Source organism: Dicentrarchus labrax, unplaced genomic scaffold, assembly GCF_905237075.1.
Source record: "Dicentrarchus labrax unplaced genomic scaffold, dlabrax2021, whole genome shotgun sequence".
Classification (NCBI taxonomy): Eukaryota; Metazoa; Chordata; class Actinopteri; family Moronidae; genus Dicentrarchus; species Dicentrarchus labrax.
The window spans coordinates 5,098,539-5,123,008 of record NW_026136713.1 but is presented as its reverse complement, the minus strand read 5'-3'; the positions used below and the strand labels follow the sequence as shown (position 1 = coordinate 5,123,008).

General features: G+C 37.5%; 1 protein-coding gene across 1 annotated transcript in view; it reads right to left on the bottom strand.

Moving 5' to 3' along the window:
• The window catches only part of diaph2 (diaphanous-related formin 2), a 370,395-nt gene that overhangs the window by 129,716 nt on the left and 216,209 nt on the right, over positions 1-24,470 (bottom strand). Inside the window, 3 exon segments of the mRNA XM_051419022.1 lie at positions 5,845-5,974; positions 12,082-12,321; positions 14,943-15,044. Coding sequence (XP_051274982.1) covers positions 5,845-5,974; positions 12,082-12,321; positions 14,943-15,044 — 472 coding nt within the window.

Here is a 24,470-nt window from a genome sequence, read left to right as displayed (position 1 = left end):
TAGAGATCCAAGATGACATGGTGGTAGAAGAGACTACCAATCTTTTGCTCAGACAGAGATGGAGCTCACAGTGAAATATGGTAGTAGTTTGGCTACAAAGCCAATAATAAAAGCAGAATTGGTATGGAATGCAACAGGTTAAATTTGGTGATGAACAATCCTGACGTCTTCGAAAAAGGTCAATGTGTATCATTTGTGATGAATCGTGCAGAGCAATAAAAGTTTGCATGTGTTAGGGCTATCATAAAACAAAGTTAAACATGTTGCTCCAATTCAAGGGCCTAGTTGTTCAATATCAACCAGAAGATTACTACACACATTCGGAAATATAGTGTTTCAAACTTTGAGCTGACATTTTATAACTATTATAAAGAACCTATTTAATTCAGCGCTATATTTTATAATATCAGTATTTGATTGTATATTTTATTTTTCATTAAAATATGTTGTGTTTTAAAAAAAAAAAAGATCCGGAATGTTTCCATTTGTTATCTTGACAACGGTAAAAATTGTTTGCACTGGTGTCAAGACTAAACTTGATACAGTACTCAGTATCAAGGTTAAAAAATGGACACATATAATTCAATAAGAAGCAGTGATATATCTTTTCACCATCTCTATCACTCTAAAAACATTTTGAGTTCCAGAATGACAGTAGTGTCTCTTTAGCAGCACTTCACTGTCAGAAGAAAAGTGCTACTATAGATGCGGCTGAAAAATGCTGTCAAGATCTTGTCCTCTGCAGGTTGTAATGATTGTACCAGCATTCTTCAATCAATGCTTTTGAAACAAAATATAGAGCAACATTTTCTTTCTACGTTCAATGGCTTAAGAGAAAGACAGACCAACCATTTCTTTCTGGAGAATACAACTTGAAAAACAATGGAACACCACTGAACAGAAAACCGCTTATTCTGAAATTAAAAAGAATGTTTAATTCAATCTCAAATTGGGATATCATAAAGGTGTTCTAGGTAAGCACTGCAATTCACAACATAGAGACAGCTTTATGTGGTCTTGAAGAGGATGAATTCCACTGCTGCTAACAGGTTTCATTTCTTTTTTCAAATTCACTTGAAGGGGTAAAAACACCGCTATTAAACAAGAAAGTGCTCAGAGACCCTCTACCTCCGAAAAGGCTGCAGTTATCTACTGTACATGCAGTAGGCCAGTTGAGGGGGGATGCCATCCCCCTCGTTAGGAAAATAACCCAAATGCATTCCCCTTGTTAACCTGCCACCCCCCCTCTCCATCTCATAGTAGCAGAGAGAGTGCAGGGGCAGAAGGGTTGTTTAGTTGAATATGTTAGTCTAGTCTGCCTGACTCACTGATCCTCTTTCTGACTGAGGTTTGTGCAAGTTAGAATCTATAGCCCCGATCATGGCTCTGAAGTATCAGCACAAAACATATCCCCAGACGAAGCCAACTCTGTAACAAAAAGGTGACATGACTACAGATATAGTTTTTCTATAGATTTTTGGTGTAACCTGGGAGTAAAGCAAGTAAATTGACTGAGGAAATGAACCTGCACTGACCGCACTGCGCTCAGCTGCTACAGTTACATAATTCAAGGTGAAGTTTAGACCATCGAAACAATGGTTGTTTTGAAGTTATTAAGAGGCTTAATGCCCAAATCCAGAAAATAATAGGCCTACACAAAATATGTATTTAACCTAAGGTTCTATTAAATCAAAATTATAGTTGCAAATTTTAAGAGGGAGAAAAGGAAGATAAAATGTTATAATATGGATAAAATGGAATTGTAGAATCAGAAATGACACAATTATGGTTAAGAGACCCTGCAAGTATGTCCTTTGGGAGAGCTGTACATGGGTGTGTGTGTGTGTGTTGGTTGGTGGTGGGGTGCTCCCATTGGGCCATCCCTGCAGCTAAAAACTAACAAATAACCAACTGTGTACATAAATACACTGTAGGCTGTTTTACTAATGGACATACTGTATATTAGAGCTTTTAAAATTGCTTGTGGTTCTGAAATTTGCATGCAAATATAAGAAGAGTACATAAAGATGTTTACATAGTAATATATTTGTATTGAAACCATGATCAAAGAATCTGCAGTACAGGAGTCATCACAGAAAATAAAGTGATTTGCCACTGACAACAATTGTGGTGCGATTGTATAGGCACCAACAAATAAAGGCTTGTTCCTTAGCCCACGGCCAAAATGTTCAACAAATTCCATTAAAAAAAATTAAATAAAAACAGATATGCTGCTACCTAACAAAACAAGAAACCAACAAGCAAGACAGAAATAATAACCTCCTTGATGGAAGTAATTGAGGTGGGAAGCCATTGTTACTTTCAAGAAGACCGGACCAAAGAAAGTGAAGGCAAAGTGCTGGTCTATATTATATTCAGCAGGACCTCATTATATTACAATCACTGGGCAGACATTGTCCTTGATGACTTACAATACAGGAGTATTACAGTACAATATATTTTTTTGCTCTAATTTTTGCAGAAAACTTAAAACACCTCCGTTAGCAGTGCAACAAAGGACTAGTTGATTAAATGCAAATTATCTTAGTGAAGTAAAGTTCACATCCACTAAAGAAATAGTCGTTCTCATTTTGTGATATCATGATTATACTGATGCTGGCAGGATGGTTTTAAAAGTGGCTTTCAAGCAGTTTCCAACTCTGTATGGTAAGAAAATGTGGATGCTGAAAGGCTCCTGTGTAAAAAAAACCTTTGAACTTTTAAAAAAGCATTTGAGCTCATAATACACAAAGTAAAATAACGCCGATCAGACATTACTTTAATTAGTGCCTAAAATGAATTAATGTTAGGGTTCATACAATTTTGCAGTCTTTATCCTATGTAACACTTTGAGAAAAAATAGCATAGGCTCAAAACAGCAAATTTAATAACCTGTTTAATTGCTGAAATATAAAATATATATTTTTAGACAAACGTTGAACATGTTCTTAGATGAAAATTTCATTTGTAAAAAAAAAAAAAAATTGAGCTGCTAAAAGTTTAATAAATATCAAAACATACTTATTTAACTATATTATAATTGTTCTGTTCAGTAAAGCCCACAGTGTCCACAGTGCATTGTTGAAAGCATGGCCCTTTCCTTGGTCGAGGCCCTATCTGGAACATCTGCAGCTTGCTGCCCCTTCCTCCTTTCATAATCATGTGAATTTTAATCAAAACTGACCCTGATACAGGTAGGCTTTGATAATGTCTGAATCCTAGGAGAGAGGAATAATCTCCTGAGGGAACAACTCTATGTGCTGGACTTGTCTTAGTTAAAGTTAACTTCTAGCTTCCATTCTCTCTCTCCTCAGCCTCCAGTCTATAGGCATACTGATTTCTAATGTAATAAGTTATACAAAGGAAGAAAATTGAATGTCCCCAATAACTGAATATTATGTATATGTTTGTAGCAAGGTAAGAGAGTAAGACAGCAAGGTAAGAGTCAAGAAAATAAGTGGTAAATGACAGAATGTCTCTTGATTGCAATGACCTACAGCACTCACACGTTGTACAATGTGAAAGACATCATGGTCTAAACAGTAAAAAAAATAGGCTATTAGTTGCAGTATTTTAGTCAAGCAAGAACTATTGTGATACCACTGCAGAAAGTGATAAATGATACATTTAATACGAGCAGATCCAGAAAGGTGGTAATATCTAATTCAGTCTAAATTAGGCATTTGTTGCTACCTGTAGCCATTATCGATAAAAGCTGTTGTAGGCCACTGGCTGAAAAATAGAATAATCAATCAATCAATCAACCAACCAACCAACCAATCAATCACATTTCTTTTAAAATATTTATAGGTCTGCAGTAAAATTCACTGACATTTTGAATTACTTTAGGGGAAAAATAGGCACAATTTTGAAATATGGTGAAAGTGGGGAAATAAAAACCAGACAACAGCAATGTGGCAATCCAATGCCTTTGATAAATTGTGCACTGGATGAGTGAAAGTCTGAAGCAGCCAATCAAGGCAGGGAAAATTATGATTTCCTAGGGAAATTATCCAGGCCTGATTGCACTTATCAATGAGTTACGTTAATTGTACAACTTCCAACCATTGTAGATGGCCATTTGATTGCATTTGAATCCCCCACATCGCTGTCAGTGTCCCTTTAAGTCAACCCCTCCCCCAAAAGCCCCTAGACAATCAACAATCAGAAATCACAAGCTTGGCCAACAGGCTTTACACAGGTTTGAAATGTATTACTCCACAAGCACAACACCATGGTGTTTATGTTCTATTTATTCACCAGTGAGAAGATGAAACTTTTACTGTCAACTGATCTACTGTATGTGATATGATATTATCAAACCAAATAAACTAAAAATAATATTTTGATGATAGTGTATATTGTTATTATGAAGCCCAGGAAGAGTAGGTGTTACCATGGTAACAGCTAATATGTTCCCAAATAAACAATAACAATAATCAAAACGGTGGCTAGTTATATGAATAAAGTTGGAGGAAAACTGTTTCATTATAAATTAAAGTAAAAACAAAGAGGAGTTAAAAGGCAAATAAATGTACAGAAAATAAAATAAAAGGTAACAGAAGAGGCTATTTTAACTTAATTTTAGAGTGTACGGTCTATTCATTTCATTTTCTTCAGCCAGTTTACCTGAAAGGAGGCCAAAAACTTGTAAAAGATCTGGAGATAGTTGTAAATAATTCAGCGGTGCTCAACTGTTCTACAAGCTTCTCAAAGACATGGAGCCGGCCTGCACATGGCCTCTGATGACTATGTACCTTTGTGCCTCAAAGTAAATCTAATAAAATAGATTTGCTTTTTGAGGCAGAGATTTCAGCTTTTCTCATCTACCTAACTTCAACATGCTAAAGACACAGTAAAGATTGTGGAATAAAACATGAGTGGGTCAAAAAAGAAGTGTTTCTTAATGGTACAAAAAAAAACTAAGGAGAAGAAGATTTGAAATGATGCAGATTTTTCAGAATTAATATCACTGGCCTGTTCAAAAACGGTAACCCTTCTTCTAATTAAACTCAGCAGCCCTGTAGGCATGTCAGCGCTTTTAATGTCTCAAAATGTAAACAAGAAGTTTCCTTAACTACAGTATCCAATTAAAAAACGTGTTTAATTGTATGTGATGATCAATGAAACAAGAGGAGCATGGTGTTTGTGTGCCCAGAGTAAACAGGTTTTTTTTTTTTTGCATCCCCGCTCCTTAAATAGTTCCTGAGGGTTTTGTCCGGAAGACATTTATTTACTGGTTTCAGTCAATTAACTGGCACTTCCTTCATTTCCATGAAATGACAAAGTTGATATAATTCAAAATTTGTGCATATAGACATCTAAATATACACAGCAGATGAAGACTGTGCAGTCCACTTACACAATGGCTGGCAGCGTAACTCAAGTGCATAATTAGTTGAATTAGATTAAATAACCAATTACGAGACTAACAAAGTAAATAAGCCTGCAGGGATTCCACCAAATTCTTGAGAATAGAATTAGAGTGGAATTAGTTTATTGACAGGCTGAATGACAGTGTGGTCACACAAACAACTCTATTCCTGTCACAAAGAGAGACTGCTAGCTGCCATCAAGGGATGAAATAGATAAGTAAAGGGTGAAGATGTGGTGTGGAGGACATTTGTCAATGGCCTGTGCTCATGTGGTGAAAATAAATTAATGATTTAGTGCAGGCTGAAAATTACAATTAATTTAGGGATATCTTTTGGTAGTTGGATCACCTACATGAAAGACCTTTTCTAGACTGTATTCATTATGAGATGATATTGGCACTTTAATAATGTTCATGTGCATATTATGATATTTCCAATGATCTCAAGACATGAAGACAAAGAGACATACCTTTGCTGGCACTGTCCACATGCTCCAGTTCATCTGGAAACCTTAAAATTGCTTCATGATTCTCTTCACACCTTTCGGCCAGGAAATGAAGAAGTGTTGTATTCTGACCAATGGATTTTGTGTCTCGGAGCTAAAAAAAAAAATAAACAAAAAGAATATTACAAAATGCTAATAATCTATTCATTCAGATTTTTCATCATTTACTTGTCAAATATACTACACAACATAACCTTAAACTAACTTACTCAGTGTGCAACTAAATCTATCTGTGTTCACATGGCGGCAAGAACCAGGGTTTCAAACACATTTAAGATGTGAGTAGAAAATATTTATGCCCTCTTCAGGGTACGGTACATGGACATCAAGATAATAAGGGAACTGTGTGTAATAGGTACTAGTTAACTGTTCAGTCGAGCTCCATCAAATGAGGGACTGGATTGAGGCACAGTACATGAGGAGAAGATAAAAGAAAAATGCATTATGCACTTACAGATGGTTAAAAAAGAAAGAAACACACACACCTACAGTAGATATTACACACATAAAATGATATCACACCCATGAGAATAAAACAGTGAGGCAGGAAAGTTTGAATGCAAGTACTGTACTATGTTTGCCAAGCTTATGTGTATATGTGTGTGTGTGTGTGTGTGTGTGTGTGTGTGTGTGTGTGTGTGTGTGTGTGTGTGTGTGTGTGTGTGTGTGTGTGTGTGTCTGTGCTCCTACACAGACGCTGGAGTCTCCACATCAGTGCATACGGAACTTGTTCCATATTCATTCCCTACCGTGATTGCCATGCTGTTCGAATGGCATGCTGGGAAAACTAATTAGCACAACCCACCTCTGTGTACTCATACTGATAATATCCGCGCTGTAAACAGCCTGCAGTTGGACATGCCCACACATGTGCACATGCAAACACATGTGTGTACATGCTCCTCACACGCACGTGCACACACACATAGTTTCATTAGATGAGGATCAATCATTTGCTCACGTTGGGTAATCACAATTTAATTTCATGGATTTTAAATTTTAATTTGTTTATTGTTATACCCCAAACTGTCATTACAACACAAAAAAGTGCATCTGTGGTATGCTGATTTCATCTGCTAACTAATATTAGTAATATGTAATAAAGAGAGGGTAAACTGGGAGAGGTAAAAAAAATCATTTAGGGATTTGTGAATGTTAACAGACAGTACAATTACACTGTATATCTCTAGATTGTAGTAGCCTCTCTGATACATTGTGTTAATGATTTAGAGTGGTATATTTAACTTGAACTAATCTAGTGCCCATACAGGGGTAGAGAATGGGCACACTCTGGGGCTTTATTGAGTGCAGTGGGTATAAGTGGAGAAAGCATAATAAGGCAGCCATTTAAAATTATCTGATGAAATTGGAAGCATATTAGCATTGTGAGGTGAATATCATTGACATAATAAGACCGGACCACTGGAGTCCACAGAGCACACACACTCACTAATTCGTAAACAGACCACTCTAACTGCTCTACCCAAACCTGTACTTTTAATATTATATGTACAACTCTAATGAAACAATTTGTACAGTATAATTTATCATATCATTTTCCAAGTGAATTTTAAAGAAAGGTTGGGACCATTTCAGTTTATTGTGAATTAAAAAAAAAAACAACCTGGTGAAAATTGAGCTTTAAAAATAATCATGTTTCAGCATTTGTTTGCTTTTGTTTTATTTATTTATTTATTTTCAGTATTCTGCAGAACTCAGGTGCTTCATGATGAACAACTCGTTCTTTTTACCCTTGGACTTTTGTATTACTGGAAGCATTCCCTGATCCGTCCTCAGCGCAGGAGAACCTACAGTAGTTTACTGTAAACTGCAGCAAACGGTGTCATCTTCCAGCAGAAAAGAATACATTTCGGATAAGTGGGGATGAAAAAAAACATTTTTAACTTGTCTGCTCCTTTTTTTTTTTTTAAATGTGGATATTTTACATTAAAAGAGTCATTAAGAGACATTAAATTAGTTTTACTGGCTGAACATGAGGGGGGCTTAAGGTTTTAATATGGTTTTAAACACATAAAACAACTGGGCCATTGTCTTATGTTACAGTAGATATAATGGGAATGACATTAGTCTGACTGTCTGCAAATGAGTAGCAAACAAAATTATATCAAACATTAAATTGCCATGTTATGGTATATTTAAAACACATATTTGTAACAGAGACAATTGAGGCATTAGATCACATAGAAGGAGAGTTTATATGAAAGTGGGAAATTTACTTTATTTTGAAACGGAGTATGTTGAGGTAAAAAGAACTGTTGTTGGTAGTGGGAACACATTCTGCTGAGGGCCTCTGTAAGGGCAGGGGGATCCTACATGAAGCCCGAGGCGCTGATGTTATTTTCACACTAATTTAAATCAGGAAATTAAGTCAATGCAGCTTTAAGGTATCGTGAGAACTGTGCCATGGACTGTGGAGTATCTGTGCAAACGTTGTAGTGAGCTGGTCTATGTCAAAGTCTGGGGTCATTTTTAATCATAGTACATCCCTTGTCCTGATTATTTCAAATTTAGTGCTAAAAGCCCAAAGTGAAAAAGGCTTTTACCGTCAGAACTCTTAAGCTTTAGAATGCATTCCTTGAAGAGCTTAAGCTACCTGGAGTTTTACCCCAAATCTTTCCTTGAACACTACACCTATATAAAATGCCTTTTTATAGCTGCCATTTTTACACTAGCTGCTTACAATGTGTCTTATCACATTATGCTTTAATGGTGCAACTGGATGGAGTGTGTAAGAATGTGACTCCTTCAAAAAAATCTGTTAATTTGAAGTAGATGGAAAAATGCTGCTTCATTACCGTGTTGCGGAAAGCTAATTCTGAGCACTGATATCATTCAATCTTTCATAACAGAAATTGCCTTGAGGTAGAGTTATTTCAAATCCCTCACTACTTAGTACCGTACACTCCAATACATTTAGCGTTTACAGTGGCAAGGTATAATACAAGCAAGCAGGCTTCCCCTTAAATTTTAAAATAAATAAATAACATAATAATTAACTAATAATAGAAGAGGTGGTAATGGGAATATAGCCTCACACACAACAGTGTGGACATGAATAATAACACGTGAAATTGGAACAGTCGTTTCAACTGAGGAAAATGTTATATTTTGAAAGCAGGACACATGGTTACAGTGATGCTGGCTCAGTGACTCCTGTTACCAAGTCAAGTACCTAATAGATAGCCTGTTCTGTTCAACCTAAATTGGACACAAATCATTGCCATGTGGTCTTTAATTATTAAGCAGAGCCTGTGAAAGTGTTTTTTTCCCCTCAGTAAGACAGGGATAAGACCCAAGATAAATAATATTTCTTTGTTTTTGAATACAGCAGATGGTTTTATCCATTTACCCAATATGTTTCATTATGGAAACAGTCTCTTCTACATTCTTAATTATCGTGCATATTTTATGCATTTTAAACATTTCTTACAATAGAGGTATTGTTTGAAAAATAGAGCTGAAAACTTTCCTATCATGTCATTTGCTCTATGCTGAACTACAGTGACACGAAATGGACAATTTACCACTGTCCTTGTGAAGAGTGGATGTTGCTGAATATATGTGACCAGACTGGCTCCCAGGAGATCTGTGTGTCCTTGGCAGGACAAGGGGCTGTAGAGGAGGGCTGAAGGTGGGTCAGGACTATACCTGTCCCCTTGCTGCTCATTCCCATCATCAACCTCCTCCTCCCTGATGAGCCCATTAGGTACCCTAGACCTGCCACCCAGGGGGCCATTTACTTGATTGACTAAAGTGAGAAAGCAGACTTTTTTTCTTGTCCATCTATAATGGCCCAATCAGCCCCCTGAGGCATTACCAGGCTCTACACTGACACTCCACACTGATTCAGTCAGCTTGCACGAATACGAAACTAACACCTGCAAGATTGCTGGTTTCAAATCTGTGTGTAAGGCAGTGGCTTTTGGCACTGACACTTGGTGTCCCATATGGAAATATCTTATGTTGAGTGTTGTCACATGACATGACATTGACATTTGACATGATCGTTTAGGATAGATCTGTTTTTTTCTACTCAACAGTTGTGCTGCTACAGAAGAGCAGAAAGTTGGAGAATACTGAAACCAAAGATAAAGTGTTTCTTAAATTTCACACAGACTGCCAAAAAGATGTATTTTGTAACTTATTTTGGATGTTTATTTCAAAGCACTCATTTTAGATAAGACATTAAATACTGTTACCTATGCTACCTGACAACACAGTGCCAAAGCTACTTTAAAGGGACGAGACAACAAAGGGGATTTTTGGCTAAGTATAATCCTAATTTGTTCATATTCTGTTGATTTAGTAGAGAAACCTGAAGATCATCCTCTGGTCAATATGGCCAATCCTGATACCAAATATCACAATACATCAGTGACACCATTTATAGTAAAGCCACTGTTAGACTTTTTACTTAACAAAAAAGAACACATTACACTGATGTATATAAATATTAAATAAGAACAACTTTTCTACTGCAGCACCCTGGTGTTATACCCACCTTGCTCTTGTGGTTTAAGTACCATGTTCGAATCCAAGCTTAAAACCCTGTTTTCATTGTGACATGACTAACCCTAGCTTTGTCTACAGTGGGGCTGACAGTATCTCCTCTTACCTTTCCTCTCTCACCAGTCTTCCTCTCAGAACACAATGTAGGAAAGCCTCTTGTCTCACTGCCTGCCTGATCTAAGTTTGAGAGTGTGTGTGTGTGTGTGTGTGTGTGTGTGTGTGTGAATGCGTGTGTGTGTGTGTGTGTGTGTGTGTGTGTAGCCGAACACGTCTGCTTTCAACAGCTAGGTTGTGCTTAGTATATATGTGTGTGCATAGCTGCCAGTCCTCTCTTTCACATCTTTGCATGCTGTGATTTTACCTGGCAGTGGACACAGATGCTGCCTTGTCCTGGCTCAAGTTCCACTGTCTCATCATGGCTCTGTTATTTGTTGTATTGAAACATGTTTCATTTGATTGTTGATTAGGTTCTGCAGATCTTAGAAGACCTAGTCCCTCTAAAGTCCTTTGAGGCACTCTTGTGAGAGGCCTCAATCTATGACTTACCATATGTTTACATCTGTTCAATCACCGTTTCTCAAAAATGCAGCAGAAGAATCATATGAGCATGTCTTTATTACTTCAGAGCAACACTTGATGAAGGCAGGAAATGCTTGTTTTAAAGCATGATATAATTACATCTCAATGACTAAATAATAATTGCAATGCATAAATTGTTCCGTTAACTAAATTGTTTAAAACATGTTGAATATTTGGTTTGAGTTAAACAGATCATCAATGTTTGATGATGTATGATGATGACAATGTATTCTACCATCACAGTGAGGCAGGAAATCTCGTCTGTGTGGTTCCACAATGGTAGAACGAGTTAGCTAACTCAATTTGGTCAGCAGAATCCCTCTCTGCCTTCAAAAAACACTTCACAAACTACCTCCTACAAGAGTACAAACTCTCTCAATACCTTCCTCTCTCTCTATCAAAAAAAGTAATTTGCTTTGCACTTAGAGTGTGACTTCATGTACCTGCCACCTTGTGGCAATTGTGCCAGATGAAGTGTTTTGCGGGATTATTCTCTGGGGCATCTCTCTCTCTACTGTAGCTTAGACTGTACAAAAGCATCTGCTAAATTAATACATGTAAATTTGACATCTTTAAAGGAACAGTATGTGGGATTTAGTGGCATCGAACAGTTTAGATGCAGAACAGGACACCCTCACTGCACCCTTCTCTTCCAAGAACAGAGGAGAAACTATGGTAGCTGTGAGACGCGGCACAAACACGTACGGGCGTATCTAGAGTCGGTGTTTGGTTTGTCTGTTTCGGGCTACTGTTGAAACATGGCGGCCTCCATGTAAGGTTACCGCAGCGACTGTAGATGTAAAATGCTGAGTCTAAGGCAACAAAAACTATCAAACATATTAATTCTTATTTTCAGGTGATTATACAATAATGAAAACATAGTTAGGAATATTAGATTCCATTTCTGCCAATCAACCGTCCTAAATGTTAAACCATGGACCTTTAATATCTATTTATAAACAGTTCATCTATAGTAAGACTCGCCTCAAGTCAGCAATTTCAGAATCACCTTTTTTGTTAATGGAAGTTCATGTTTCAAGCATTTTCACAACATGGTGTTAATCTGTGTTTTGTGTGGTGGTTGTGTGGTACCTTGCAGAGGAAGCTGATGTTGAAACCAAACGTCTGGGCATTCCTTGAGCCTGCATTCATGTAATTGCCGACCAGCAACACCAACTCCAGGAGTTTGCAAAAGCCTTCACTCTTCTTCACCTCCTCACAGGCAAATGTCACATTCATGATGTCTGGTCGGATGTTATTCACCTGCTCCTCAAACGTCAGCTTGAACAGAATGCCATTGAGACGTGGCCGTAGGAGTTTCACTGAACTCATCTGAGGGTATAAATAAAAAAAGAAATCAATGTAGACAAAGACAATGTAAGTAGTTTGGAGTCCCAAATTCTGCCTTCCACCTGTGCGCACTTTCTTTGCGCACTTAATTTTGTCAGATCTCCCTGAAAATTCTATAATAACACGATGGCCTTAAACCATTGGTAGTCCTTTTTTTTATTTTTAAAAGCGGAAGCTCTGTGAGTGGGAGCGAGAAACACATACCGACTTATAGCCAGCAATAAAAAAAAAAATGTATTTATCATTTTCTTTTGTGTTTACACAAACCTGCACACTCCTTTTGAGAGGCACAACATTTTCCATTTAAAAATGACACTTTTTTTAACTTCAGTGAAATAAGTTAAATATGTCACCACACTTACAGTATGCACAGATTTGACAGGCCAGTGCACTATAACTATACTAACTATAAAACTACTACTCACAATCTCAAATGTATTTGAATATTATTTTATTTTATTAAGTGAGTTCCTACAATAGCTTTTCATAATGTGATAAAACAAAGACAGAGAAGAAATCCTACTAAGTTACACAAACCTGCCATCACTGTCATGTTGATTCTCCAGTGTAATTACTGCTGCAACTACTTTTGATGAACTGAAAATCAACTACCCTCTTTAGCAAATGGGACTAACCTCTTTCCTGCCTCCCTCCAGACTTTCATATGGACAAAGGAATCCCCCATTAAACAGATTTGTCATAAATAATATAACAGCCTCAATCAATACTTGTGGGCTTGTGAGTGAAATCACTGAAGCCAGATGAAAATGAGAGAAGAAAAATATCTGTGGAAATGGGAGGGAATTAAAACAAATAGGGTTTTGGCTGTAAGATATGTGGCAAAGCAGCAACCACAGACAAATTCTACAGATTGCTGCATAATCCTGTGCTTGAAGGCAACCCTCAGATCCAGCCCATAATGTTTCATTACTGCTCAAATGTATTCATGTGTATGGGCAAGTTGTCTGTCAAAAAAAAAAAACCCTGCCCCACACCAATATTCCCACCCACCTCAATTCTTTGTATACACGCACGCACGCACACGCACACACACACACACACACTCCTTCAATCTCCTTCACTTGAATTGATTTGTATACAATAAGGAGAAATCACAATGAAAGCAAGCATGTTGGTGACAGCTCTGGCAGAGAAAAGCTTGAACATGGCTTATTTCCCAGGGGAACTAAATAGCTCTGCAATGAGGAGTTACTTCATCAGTGGGGAGGTATATGATCACAAAATTGGTGAGATCATGAAGGAAACTGCCACCCCCATGCTTCATTACATCTCCTAAAAGACATAAGCAAGAAAAAAAAAAAAAGTAGCTAGGGAGATGGAGCACATCTGCAACCCTTGGGTCTAATTGAACATTTCTTTTGTAAAACTGTGTAATGTACCTCTATGATCTTGTTGTAAAGTTAAGTTTTAAGATAACACTTACTTTTACAGTTGCCTAAAGTGCCGGCTATTCACTTGTTAAATTGATGGCAAGAGCAGTTAATTAAAAAGTAATTACAGCTGTAACTAAGTGGAAAGGTCAGAACAGCTTGATGATGTACTTCCCATCTTCTACAACTGATTTACAGTACAACTTTGCCTTTTTCAGTCACCCACCATATTAGAGGTAATTCCGGGAAGAACACAAGCCAGTGTGAAAAGGTACTATGTCAAGTTGCCAGTGCATTAGTTTACGCACCTCAAGATCAGAGTCATGTTTGACACACAGGATTGCTGGATAAAGACAGGTTGACAAGGGACAAGAATATGAAAGTTTTTTTTTTACATCATTAACTTAAAACCATATTTATGTCAATAGATAAGGTTTGCAGATCGGGTCTTAAATGTTCCTACTGTACCTACTTCATATATAATAGCTAATTACTTGAATATCATTATATGTTTGCCTGGTGAATACCTTGTTGTTTTGAAGACTTTCTGAAGGCTATACTCCAAGTTTACAATATGTTACCCAGCACTACTATACTCTATTGCTGGAAAAGATCGAACTTTGGATAATCATTGTAAATCGATCTGAGGATTGGGATACATCACCAAGCCTGCTGACTACAGCGGCATACTTTTCAAAGAACTTCAGTACAGACAGGATTCATAGCCTTAGGACATGATCTTATCATGAGACAACATTGACAGCTGATGTCAAAAATATGGCATTCACTGAATTCTTGATGCAGAATACTTATCAAAAATTATTGAACTGTTCTTTACTAGAGCCAAGAGTGTTAAAAAAAAAAAAATACAAACAAATTTGTATTAAAAATGCCCTTTATATTGTCAGATGTTTTAATTAAACATGACTGCAACTCCCTCTAAATTATACATCTCTTGATTTCCTGGGTTTCTTGCTAAACCGCTGTCCAAATCCAGCAGTCCCCTGAAACAATGCTGGAGGAAAATAAAGTGTAAAAGTGCAGTGTATGTGTGTGGTATAGAGAGGCAGAAAGAGTGAGTAATGAATAAAAAACAGAATTTCTCAACTGTGCATGCTTGCAAGTGTTTGACTCTAGCAGACTGGGAGTATGATTGTGCATACTGTGTGTTCTCTTGGGCCGATCCAGTAGTCACCAGGAAATTATACTCACCACAATGCCAAACTGCTCCGACTCCACTAGCTCTTCATATTCACCCTTTAGTTCCGCTAGCGCACTCAGCTCTTTCTGCTCTGGCAGGTTCTTTATCAGGTTCTACAAATGGGGGAGCACACACAAACACACAAATACAGAGAGAGGGAGAGAGAAAGAAAGCTACTGTTAATGCAAATCTCATTTTCTGTCCATGTCAGGATAAAAATCACCTCACAGACAAGGATGACAGGGTTCCACACACAACAGGAGGAGAAAGGAGTCCATACAAGCAAAGCTGCTGAGTGTGTTCCTATTCAACTTACCTGGTTAGTTAACAGTTTGAAACTTTTAATACTTTTTATAGACATACATACAGTTCCTCGGATGCACTTATAAAGACATGGAACGACAAGTACTCACACGTATGGCTTACAGATTATATGGAAAATTTATTTTAGGTTCTCACACTGTCAAAGAAAGTGTTTTCTTTGTCATTAATATATCTTTACTAGACCTAGACTTAGATTTCAGTCCGAATACATAGATTTGCTGGTGGTTTGGTAGGTAAGTTGATAAGGTCACATAATCACTGCTCACAGTTGGCTTTTTACTGTGACACTAGTGGCCCTTAGCCAATTACAGAAGGACCTTCAGATAACTGACCTTCTACTGCATAATCCACATCACCTTGCAATTGTCTTAAGAATACATGCAACGGATTTGCCATTAATTTGCTACTTTTCTGTTAAATTCCCCTTGCAGGAGCAGAAAAAAAAAAAACACGATGCTGCCGGTGGTGAGGTTGAAGATTAAGATGGAGATGAGGAAGATAATGGGAGGGGCTGTGTTTTCTGTAAATGTTAATTGTTTGTGTGAAGGTCAGCCAAGTTAATAAAATTGACCACAGCGACTTTTCCCTCTTTTTCTCAGAGGAGAAGAAGAGGAAGAGGTGCCCTTTTCCAGGTCTTCACAAGGCTTCCTTCCTCATTAGCTCCTCAAATTTATTCAGCGGGAGCATACTGGCGCAGGGTCACGTGGCCAGATGGGAACCTCGACAGGGAAAACAGAGAGTAGAAGCTACTGGGCCAAGGGCCTGGCTGACCACTCTATAGACCTCAGCAGCTATTGCAGGCACCACGGCCAGAGTCTACTGCCCACTAATGATGACATCTCTGTCCTTCCCTCAGGGAATTCAGCAATATAAAAAGTAAGCCATAATGCAGGCCTGGCATTCGTGTTTGGGAGGGAGCCATTATATCAAATGTTGCTTGCTTTTGCTGAAGCTCCAATTAGGGTCTCCAGCAAGCAATGGTGCCATGATAATGAAGCCTTTTGATCATATCGGCAGAAGCAGAAAGGATTGTTGATGATATATAAAAATAAAAAACCATATTTGTGTAATTGGATTTGTAAGGGTGAATTTATATTGGAGTTAAATGATGACTGTGCACATGCTTTTCTTTTTTTGTCCCTTTTTTGTTCAGAGCAATGGATATACTGTATTCAACACAAAGCTAATGTCGCTAATTATTCACTCATGGCCTTTCATAAAGAAACTCCTGCGGTTGCTGTTTTAATGTACCTGATGACTTTTTCATAAAGAAGTGGCAAAAGAAAAATAACATAGTTCTGAAACTGAGAGGCTTTTTTTATTATTTTTGTTCAAAAATGCAGGTCTTAGATATAGTTTAACTGTTGACTGAAAGGCATGTGTAGCTGTTCCTAAAAAAACCTTAACAGACTTTATAATCATTTGCTTTTTATGTAGTCAGTCTCACAATTTAACAAATTATCTTATTCAGATTGAAGTGTGTTTAAGTATAAAAATAAAAATCCAAGTGGACAAAATATTGTCTGCCAGTCTGAGAGAAAGCATAACACATTGTATGTACACTTATTCTCTTGAACTCCAAGGGGTATTAGCAGCTGGATTAGTAACAAAGTTCTCCTTGACAATGTATCATTGGTTTTGAATGGAACAGCATTTACACAGCAGCAAACCATTCATCCATTGCAACAATTATGGCTCATAGTTTGGCAAATCTGATTATTTGATGATGTTCTTCAGTGGGTATGTTTTTGCCCTTGTACATCAAGTCTTTTACAGTGTCTTTCCATTTGAGTTGGGTATGGTTAGGCATTGTATAGTAATGAAGGAAAAGTGTCCTTGGCAGAGTCTTTGTTGGTGTATTTAGGCCCATTTGTAATATCATATGTTTTAGTGAAGCTGTGCTTTTAGTGCTTGTCAGTTAGTTACAGGAAGAATGCAGAAATCCATGACAACATATGAAAAACAGAACTAAGACAATTCATTGGATTTGATATTTCCAAAGTGGAGGACTTTGTGGGGAGTGGGTTTAATGTTTTGAAAGAGGTGAAATTGTTCTAAAATGTTTCAAAATGCTACAGTTGAAGACATCTGAGAAACACAGAAGACTAGGTGATAGAAAATCAAATCCACCTTGTGCTTGTCATTGCATTTGTCTGTCATCTTGTTAATTATTAGAAACCCCATAGAGCACAATTGACACAAAGGCAGCACCATATGTGTGGCAATGTGGGAGACTGGGTGATGACGCTGGGCCAGACTCCTCACCACAGGCTTACCAGACACACACAGCAGTCTAGGAGAGATTACTGGAAGTATGCTAGCAACACTACACATTCACTTACTGCCTTGGGCGAAGATGAAGGCGCTGCATATCAGCACACTTGCCAAGGTACAGAAATCCACCAACAAAGCGGCCACAGCTATATTTGGTTGTTCAGGTTTAAACCTCATAATTCATGTTTAATATCTCGTCAAAAATAAAAACAGATCACAAGCTGAATTTGTGAAAAAGTATGACCAATAACTGGTGAACGTATACTGTAAACTGGAAAATGCAAACACAAGGTATGTATTACACTGTTGATACAGTATGAGTGGAAACTGAGGCTATCATACTACCCTGCCACCATGTTTTGTTGAGGATACAATGTTGTGATCAATTTACTTTTCTGAATTGGCTGATTGTACAAGAAACAAGCGACTTCAACACAGGTTTAGTTTAGCCCAAAACAGGTACGTACATTATGTATCAACAGGCCTTTATTCATATGTTGACTGCTGCAGTTCAAAAGCTTTTTGAAGTTCCAATATTGTATATCTTTATGCATATCTTTATCTGGCTCCCAAAAACTACCTTTCATAAATTCTGGGAGCGATCATTAAAATGTGTGTTTCAGCTGTCAATCAATCATGTGCTCAGTTTGACAAATCGGAATCAATTAATCACTGTCATTGGGACAGCGATGGTCCACTAACACTTTCAGTAGCACAATTCATGTGAATAAACGCCTGTCAAAATGTGTTAAAAATCAATTTAAAGAATAAGCATGACATTAATGTTCCTATTATTGGTTTTGGTTGTAATGCGTTTTTGAAATAGATAAGGATATCACTGCACACAATTGTCAATCAATTTATTGAAGATTTACAGGTACAGGTCAACGCAAGGACTCTGAGAGGACCTCACACTGTTACTGATGTTTCCCTCTCATTTAAACCTGGAAGTGTACATTTTTGGTAAATAATGCATTATACTTTAATGTTTTAATTAAATAACTATAGTAAATATTGGTGAAAAAATTAAACTACTGCTACCCAAACTGCAAAATGGTCTGTATTTGAGGACTGGAAGTGGTTGCCAGGGTAAAGGAGAGTGTAACAGTAATGAGATACATGTTATGGTTCACTAAACATTTGTAGAGGATGACAGTATCTGTAGGGCTTTCACTTCCATACTTTGATCTCTGCTGCTGACTACTACATTCCAGTGAATCAAGTTCACAGTTTCACATCACTCGCGAACCCATGCCAAGTTAATACAGTTTAAAAGCGGGGTATTAGGCATGTATTAGGTGTGAGCTCAGACATACAGTTTACAGCACTCCACGCTGTTAAAACAGCAGGCACTGATGTGATGCAAAGTACAAATGTCCAAAAGCTTTGATATTCAGAATACAACAAATGCCAATAAAAGTGTGCACTATGTATACGTACTGTATATGTGTAAAGTAACTCTTTTTGTGTTTTTAAGTGTCCACCTTCCTCCCTTTGTTGTGGAGCAGCACATGAAACATCTACCACACCTACTTTACGACCCTTTCCTTGTAAAAAATATATTTAAAGCGCAGATATTCCCAAAAGTAATGTAAAAATGATAAAGAAAACCAACAAACCTTAAGATGTAGCCTGAGACACGTCAATCGATAACATTTTTCTCAGAGCAATAAAGTCTTTATTAAGCTGGGTTAATAAAGGAGAAAAGAGGGAGAATCACCTGATGTCTAAAGGATTATCTGAGTAAACTGCGTTCCTCTCTACTAGGTCTATGGGAGTGCTACAACAAAGACAAAAGATGAGCCATGTGCTTGACAGATACGATTTTCTCCTTTTAATTGATTTTCTCCTCAATTTTGGGAGACAAAGATAACATGTGATATTTTGCCCATGCTTTGTGATGAAGAGCAACATGGGACTGCCGTCTTCCTGCCGTGACACCTCAGCAGGCCCACCTGCCTGGCTCATGGCAAAATCAGTGAAGACTTCAGTTTGAATCAATAACAAAATAATAGACAGACAAGAAGGCTTCTCAACTTTTTACAAGCCTTACTTTAAAAACCAGCACTTGAAAGTTCCAAAAAATAAATTATTTGGAATTTCAAAAGTTCTATTTTTTTTTTCTTCCCAAACTAAGAGTCAAAAAAGAAAAAAAGTAACTTTGCACAATAGTTTGTGGGTGTAGACAGCATCCATCTCAAACAAAAGGTTACTACGACAGAACTGGAAACTGAATATGTGGAACAAAGACTATCAACTTGTGTTTTTGTTTACAAGAATGGGGACAGTTTTGACAGATAATGCTCAGTAAAATTTGAGTGTGGTACCTTCCAAATGTAATATTTCTCTTCTGAAGCTGCATCTGTTTATTTAAAATGACATGTAAAGCATTTAAACTTACAATATGGGTTTCATCTTATAAAATGTTAATTATCATAAGCAGTCGCTCCCAACATTTAAGCTCAGCAATTAGAGGGTAACTTACGAGAGAAAACAAAGAACAAACAGCAACAAACGGCAAATCTTGTCTCACAGGTAAATATATTAAACAATGAACATCAGTCATACAGGCTGTTGTCATCTTACACAATCTACACCGTGCCAAACCATACAAATACCTCAAATCTCACTATGAGCAAAGCTGCAGTGACAGGCTGACAGGCAACAAACTGAGTGTGACAGATTCTAAAATCGCATTAAACTAAATGAGAAATGCAGTCTGAGAGAAAGACACAAACACAGTGAGAGGGAGGAAGAAAGGTTGAGAGAGAGATAGAGGGGGGGAGGGATTAATTTGAGGGTTGGGGCTGGAAAACCTGACAGACTTACTGTGACATTAAATTTGTCTTTCAGGAGGAAATACGAAGGAATTTCTTAAATGTGCACACCTGAGCACTTACGTTTACCATGAACGCTGTGTAGCAGGATTAAGAGGCAAATTAACAAGGCAAATGGAGGGTTCACATAGAGAAATAAAAGAGATAAACAGAGAGATATAACTTAGTAAAGAAAGAGACAAGAACAGAGAAGAGTTACAGACACAGACAATAAACAAACAGAAAACAGAGACAGCAAGAAATAAACAGAATGTTTCTGAAAGCTTATTCCACCCCCACCTGAATCTGCTGTGAGCCCTCAGGACTTACAGATGAATCTAACTTTAATGTATTAACTGAAAGGGGAATATGTTTTAAAGTGTGAATACACATATGATCGCTTAATCATACCAACTTTGATAAAAAACTGTTTTTACCTAATACATAAAGACTAGCTATATGCAGAACATTCGCTGAAAACAAACTTGTCACGGTGGAGAAAAGGGGGATGAACTGTACTGCACTACATTTGTGAATATTCTTCTTTTACAATGTCCCATACAGCCATCCTTATGCAGCACCGGCATATGATGAGACTGTCAATCAAATAAAAAGAGAGCTAGCATGAAAAACAGTAATAGAAATTAATTTGTTTGTGGAGCCTGCCGTCTGAGAGCGCTCTCTGTGAGTGATGTGCCATCTGTCACAGAAAAAAAAGAAAAACACTGAATTGTGGAGTGAAAACAGAAAACTAATTTTTACTCGGTTAAGAAAATACAGCACCCAGTGTGCCTGAGGTGAAGCTGCATGGACTCCACCTAATCAAAATTTAACTGTTGTGCTGTATTGTGCATGAACTTGCTGTGTGTATGCATCTGTGTGTGTGTGTGTGTGTGTGTGTGTGTGTGCGTGTGTGTGCTTTTAATCAATATTCAACCTGAGGACAGAATACCTGGCCTGCACCCTGTGGCTAGAGATCTGCAGCGCGGTGATGATCAGTGAAAAGTACATGTAGTACCTTGGGTCCTGGCCATCAATTTCTGAAGCGTATTTGATATTGCACTAAGCCAAGCCTCGCCTCTCTTTCCCCTGCCTTTACTTTGTTTATTCAAGACTTCTTCTCCTTTTCTATCTCATTTTTTTAGCCCCACCAAATCAGCATAATGCATTTCACATTTCATTGTTAAATTAGCATTTGATGCAGAAGAGAGTTCTGTGCTGTGTGCCAAAATACACCACAATTAAGCCCATGGGGGACCCCGTTTCCCCTGCTTAAGCTCTAATCCAACAGGCCCAATGCACAGCCATACTTATCGCCTTGCCCCACATGTGCACTTTTACACCATGCAAATGATGCCCAACAATGTGCCAGGCTGCTACAATCACCTGTTGTTACAGCAGAGAACAAAGACTGGCATGGGCACTGCCAGACCCTGCAGCCAATGGGCTAGCACGTGTAATGATGAATGCATATGGATGAGCATCGTGGTGATCTGGGTGATTGACAAGAGAGATAAACAATAATAACAAGCAAGGCTAGTGCGAAAGACTCCTGTGAGACCTGGCGGAAAGGTTGTTGCCATGGCGAGGTGAAGAGAAGTAGTGCAAAGCCGAAAGCTGACAATGTTGCTGTTTACTGTGAGACAACCTTGTCAGTGTGTATTAGGATTTTATATGACATACCATGCAAATTTCAATTTTATATATTTATATGTTTATGTGAAAGGTATGACGTGTGAGTGTTTTTTTATTTCTCATTTGTGTCCATATACCTTAATAGTAAAAAACTTAAAGTAGTGCAGAATTCCATTTGTTTTTCTGCATTTTTATTTCTGATATTAAATAAAACACAGCTACGTGAAAATCTGGGGATCAAAAGTAAATCTAAATAAAAGTAATTTATATTTATGCACAACAGCAACATTACCAACGTAAGGAAAGCCAACATACACAAAAAAAAGTCTGCATAATAAAACAACACAATAAATAATACAAACATATTTTTAGGTCATAACATTATAGACATTTGTAGGATAAACTCAGCATAGCTGTTGCTAAAATAAGTGACAGTATGCAGATATTTACCAACATGCTTTAGGTAGGCGAGGGACTTTTTCTTTCCATGTACATTAACATTTATATTTAAATAAGAAACATAACAGTCAGGGAGATGACATATATTGTATGTTAAAATGGGTGTTGGTTTGACACACCAGTGTATCCCTACATATGGTATGACTATACAAATATGTAACATGCTGTCAAAGTAATTCCTTTTTCAGCACTGTACCTGTATGGTTTTGACTTTGACATAGATGCCTGTGTGCAAAAAAATTAATATGTGTAACACTCTTCCTGAATCATAAAATGAATACAAAGGTTTCCCACTGTTTAAAACCACTTATATGTCAAGCAATGAGTGCTTGAAATGATGTGTACACATTTACTCATTAAGACATGCTGAGTTTAAATACAAGAGTTGCTGGACACTTCTCTGCACTTCTTTGATATTCTTACTAGTGAATTTGCACACAACATAGGGCAATACTAATTACAAATGAATAGCGGCGGTGCAGTGTTAGTCATTAGCATTTCCTTTTGAAAAGGAGATGGGGTAATATAAAATACATTGGCAGACATTAAACATTAAGAAGCCACTCTGATATTCCGCAAAACAAGCCCCCAGGGCCATATCATCCACTGACAAGAGTTAGCTTACCACACACACCAAAAACTGGGCGTGTTTAAACATTTAGTGATGACTCCCTTATTTCAAGTAGATAGATCACATAGCATGTTCTGGGTAAGGGTGGGGTGGGGGGAAGGAAAGAGCAGCTCTGCAGCAGCCTACAAAACTGTGCTTACTGTTTGTTTGAAATAAATCCTCAGTCTGTATCTATGTCAATTCACTACTCTCCTCTCTCTTTCTCTTTCTTTAGCTATTGAGTTTAAATATAATCCTAATCTCATTGTTACACTGTGCCACTTTATCATCAGAGCTAGTTAACAAACAACAAAAAATGATGGCCATAATTAATATTTGTGTAAATACTATTTATTCTGTTTGTGTGCAGGCTTTAAATACTATAACTGACTCAAGAGTTTCAATACAAGATATGTAAATAGTTTCAATATTCTCACACCCACTTACATGGAAAACCTCGTTCCCAAAAAGCAAGAAAATCTGGACAGGCCCAAAGGCATGGACTGAATGTGGGTCGTTTTAAATAAAGTTATGTACATGTGCAGCATATGTCTGAGTTTTAATAACGATACTGCGTGTATTTGGATGTAACTTTTGAACGTCAGCGGCCGGCTTAAGTTGCCAACACTACATACAGCCCTTTGTGATTATGCGTTAGTTCTGATCCACTGAAGTCAATGCAGTGATGAGCTTTGATGTGACATGGTTAAATTAGAACTGGACCATAATTGGACATCACAGGACTCTGCAACCACTAAACTATATATACTGCATGGGGAACCATAGCCTGCATGATGGAGGTAGCAAAGCTGATTAGACCTTAAAAAGCTTACATTTGCCTGGGGGGAGCATTAGAAGAGGCACACATCATAGGAAATAAGAATTTGTAAACTGGAATCACAAATAACAATTCCCTTAGATGTGCCAGTTGAGCAACTAGGGAACACAAGGTAGTCCAGCACAAATATTGTACAAGAAAAATAAGAAAAAAGCGGTAAGACAAAAGAAGAAGCTTGGAGAGCTTGGAGAATACACTTGCTAAGCATTAATCTAAATTCCTGGAAACCGATACCACTTAATCCCTCCTACTGTAAGTAAGAAAATCTTCCTAACGACGCCTTTGGACACAGTTCCTCCCAGAGATTGCAAAGAATGTGTAATACAACAATAACAACATTGTCGGCCACTTGAACTTATTTAACAATTTTCCAGGGACCGTTGCCACAACAGAAAAGGGTTTTCTGCAGGGCTTTGTTGTTACGATGGGCAAGCTTAATACCAGTTTTGAGCCGCCCTGAAAAGGAAAGTAATTTACTTTAAAAAAAACAAATCTCCTGACGAAACAGTGAAAAGGATTTAGTGCATAAATAATAAAAATAAATACTTCACTCTTAAAGGACCAGTGTGTAGGATTTAGTGGT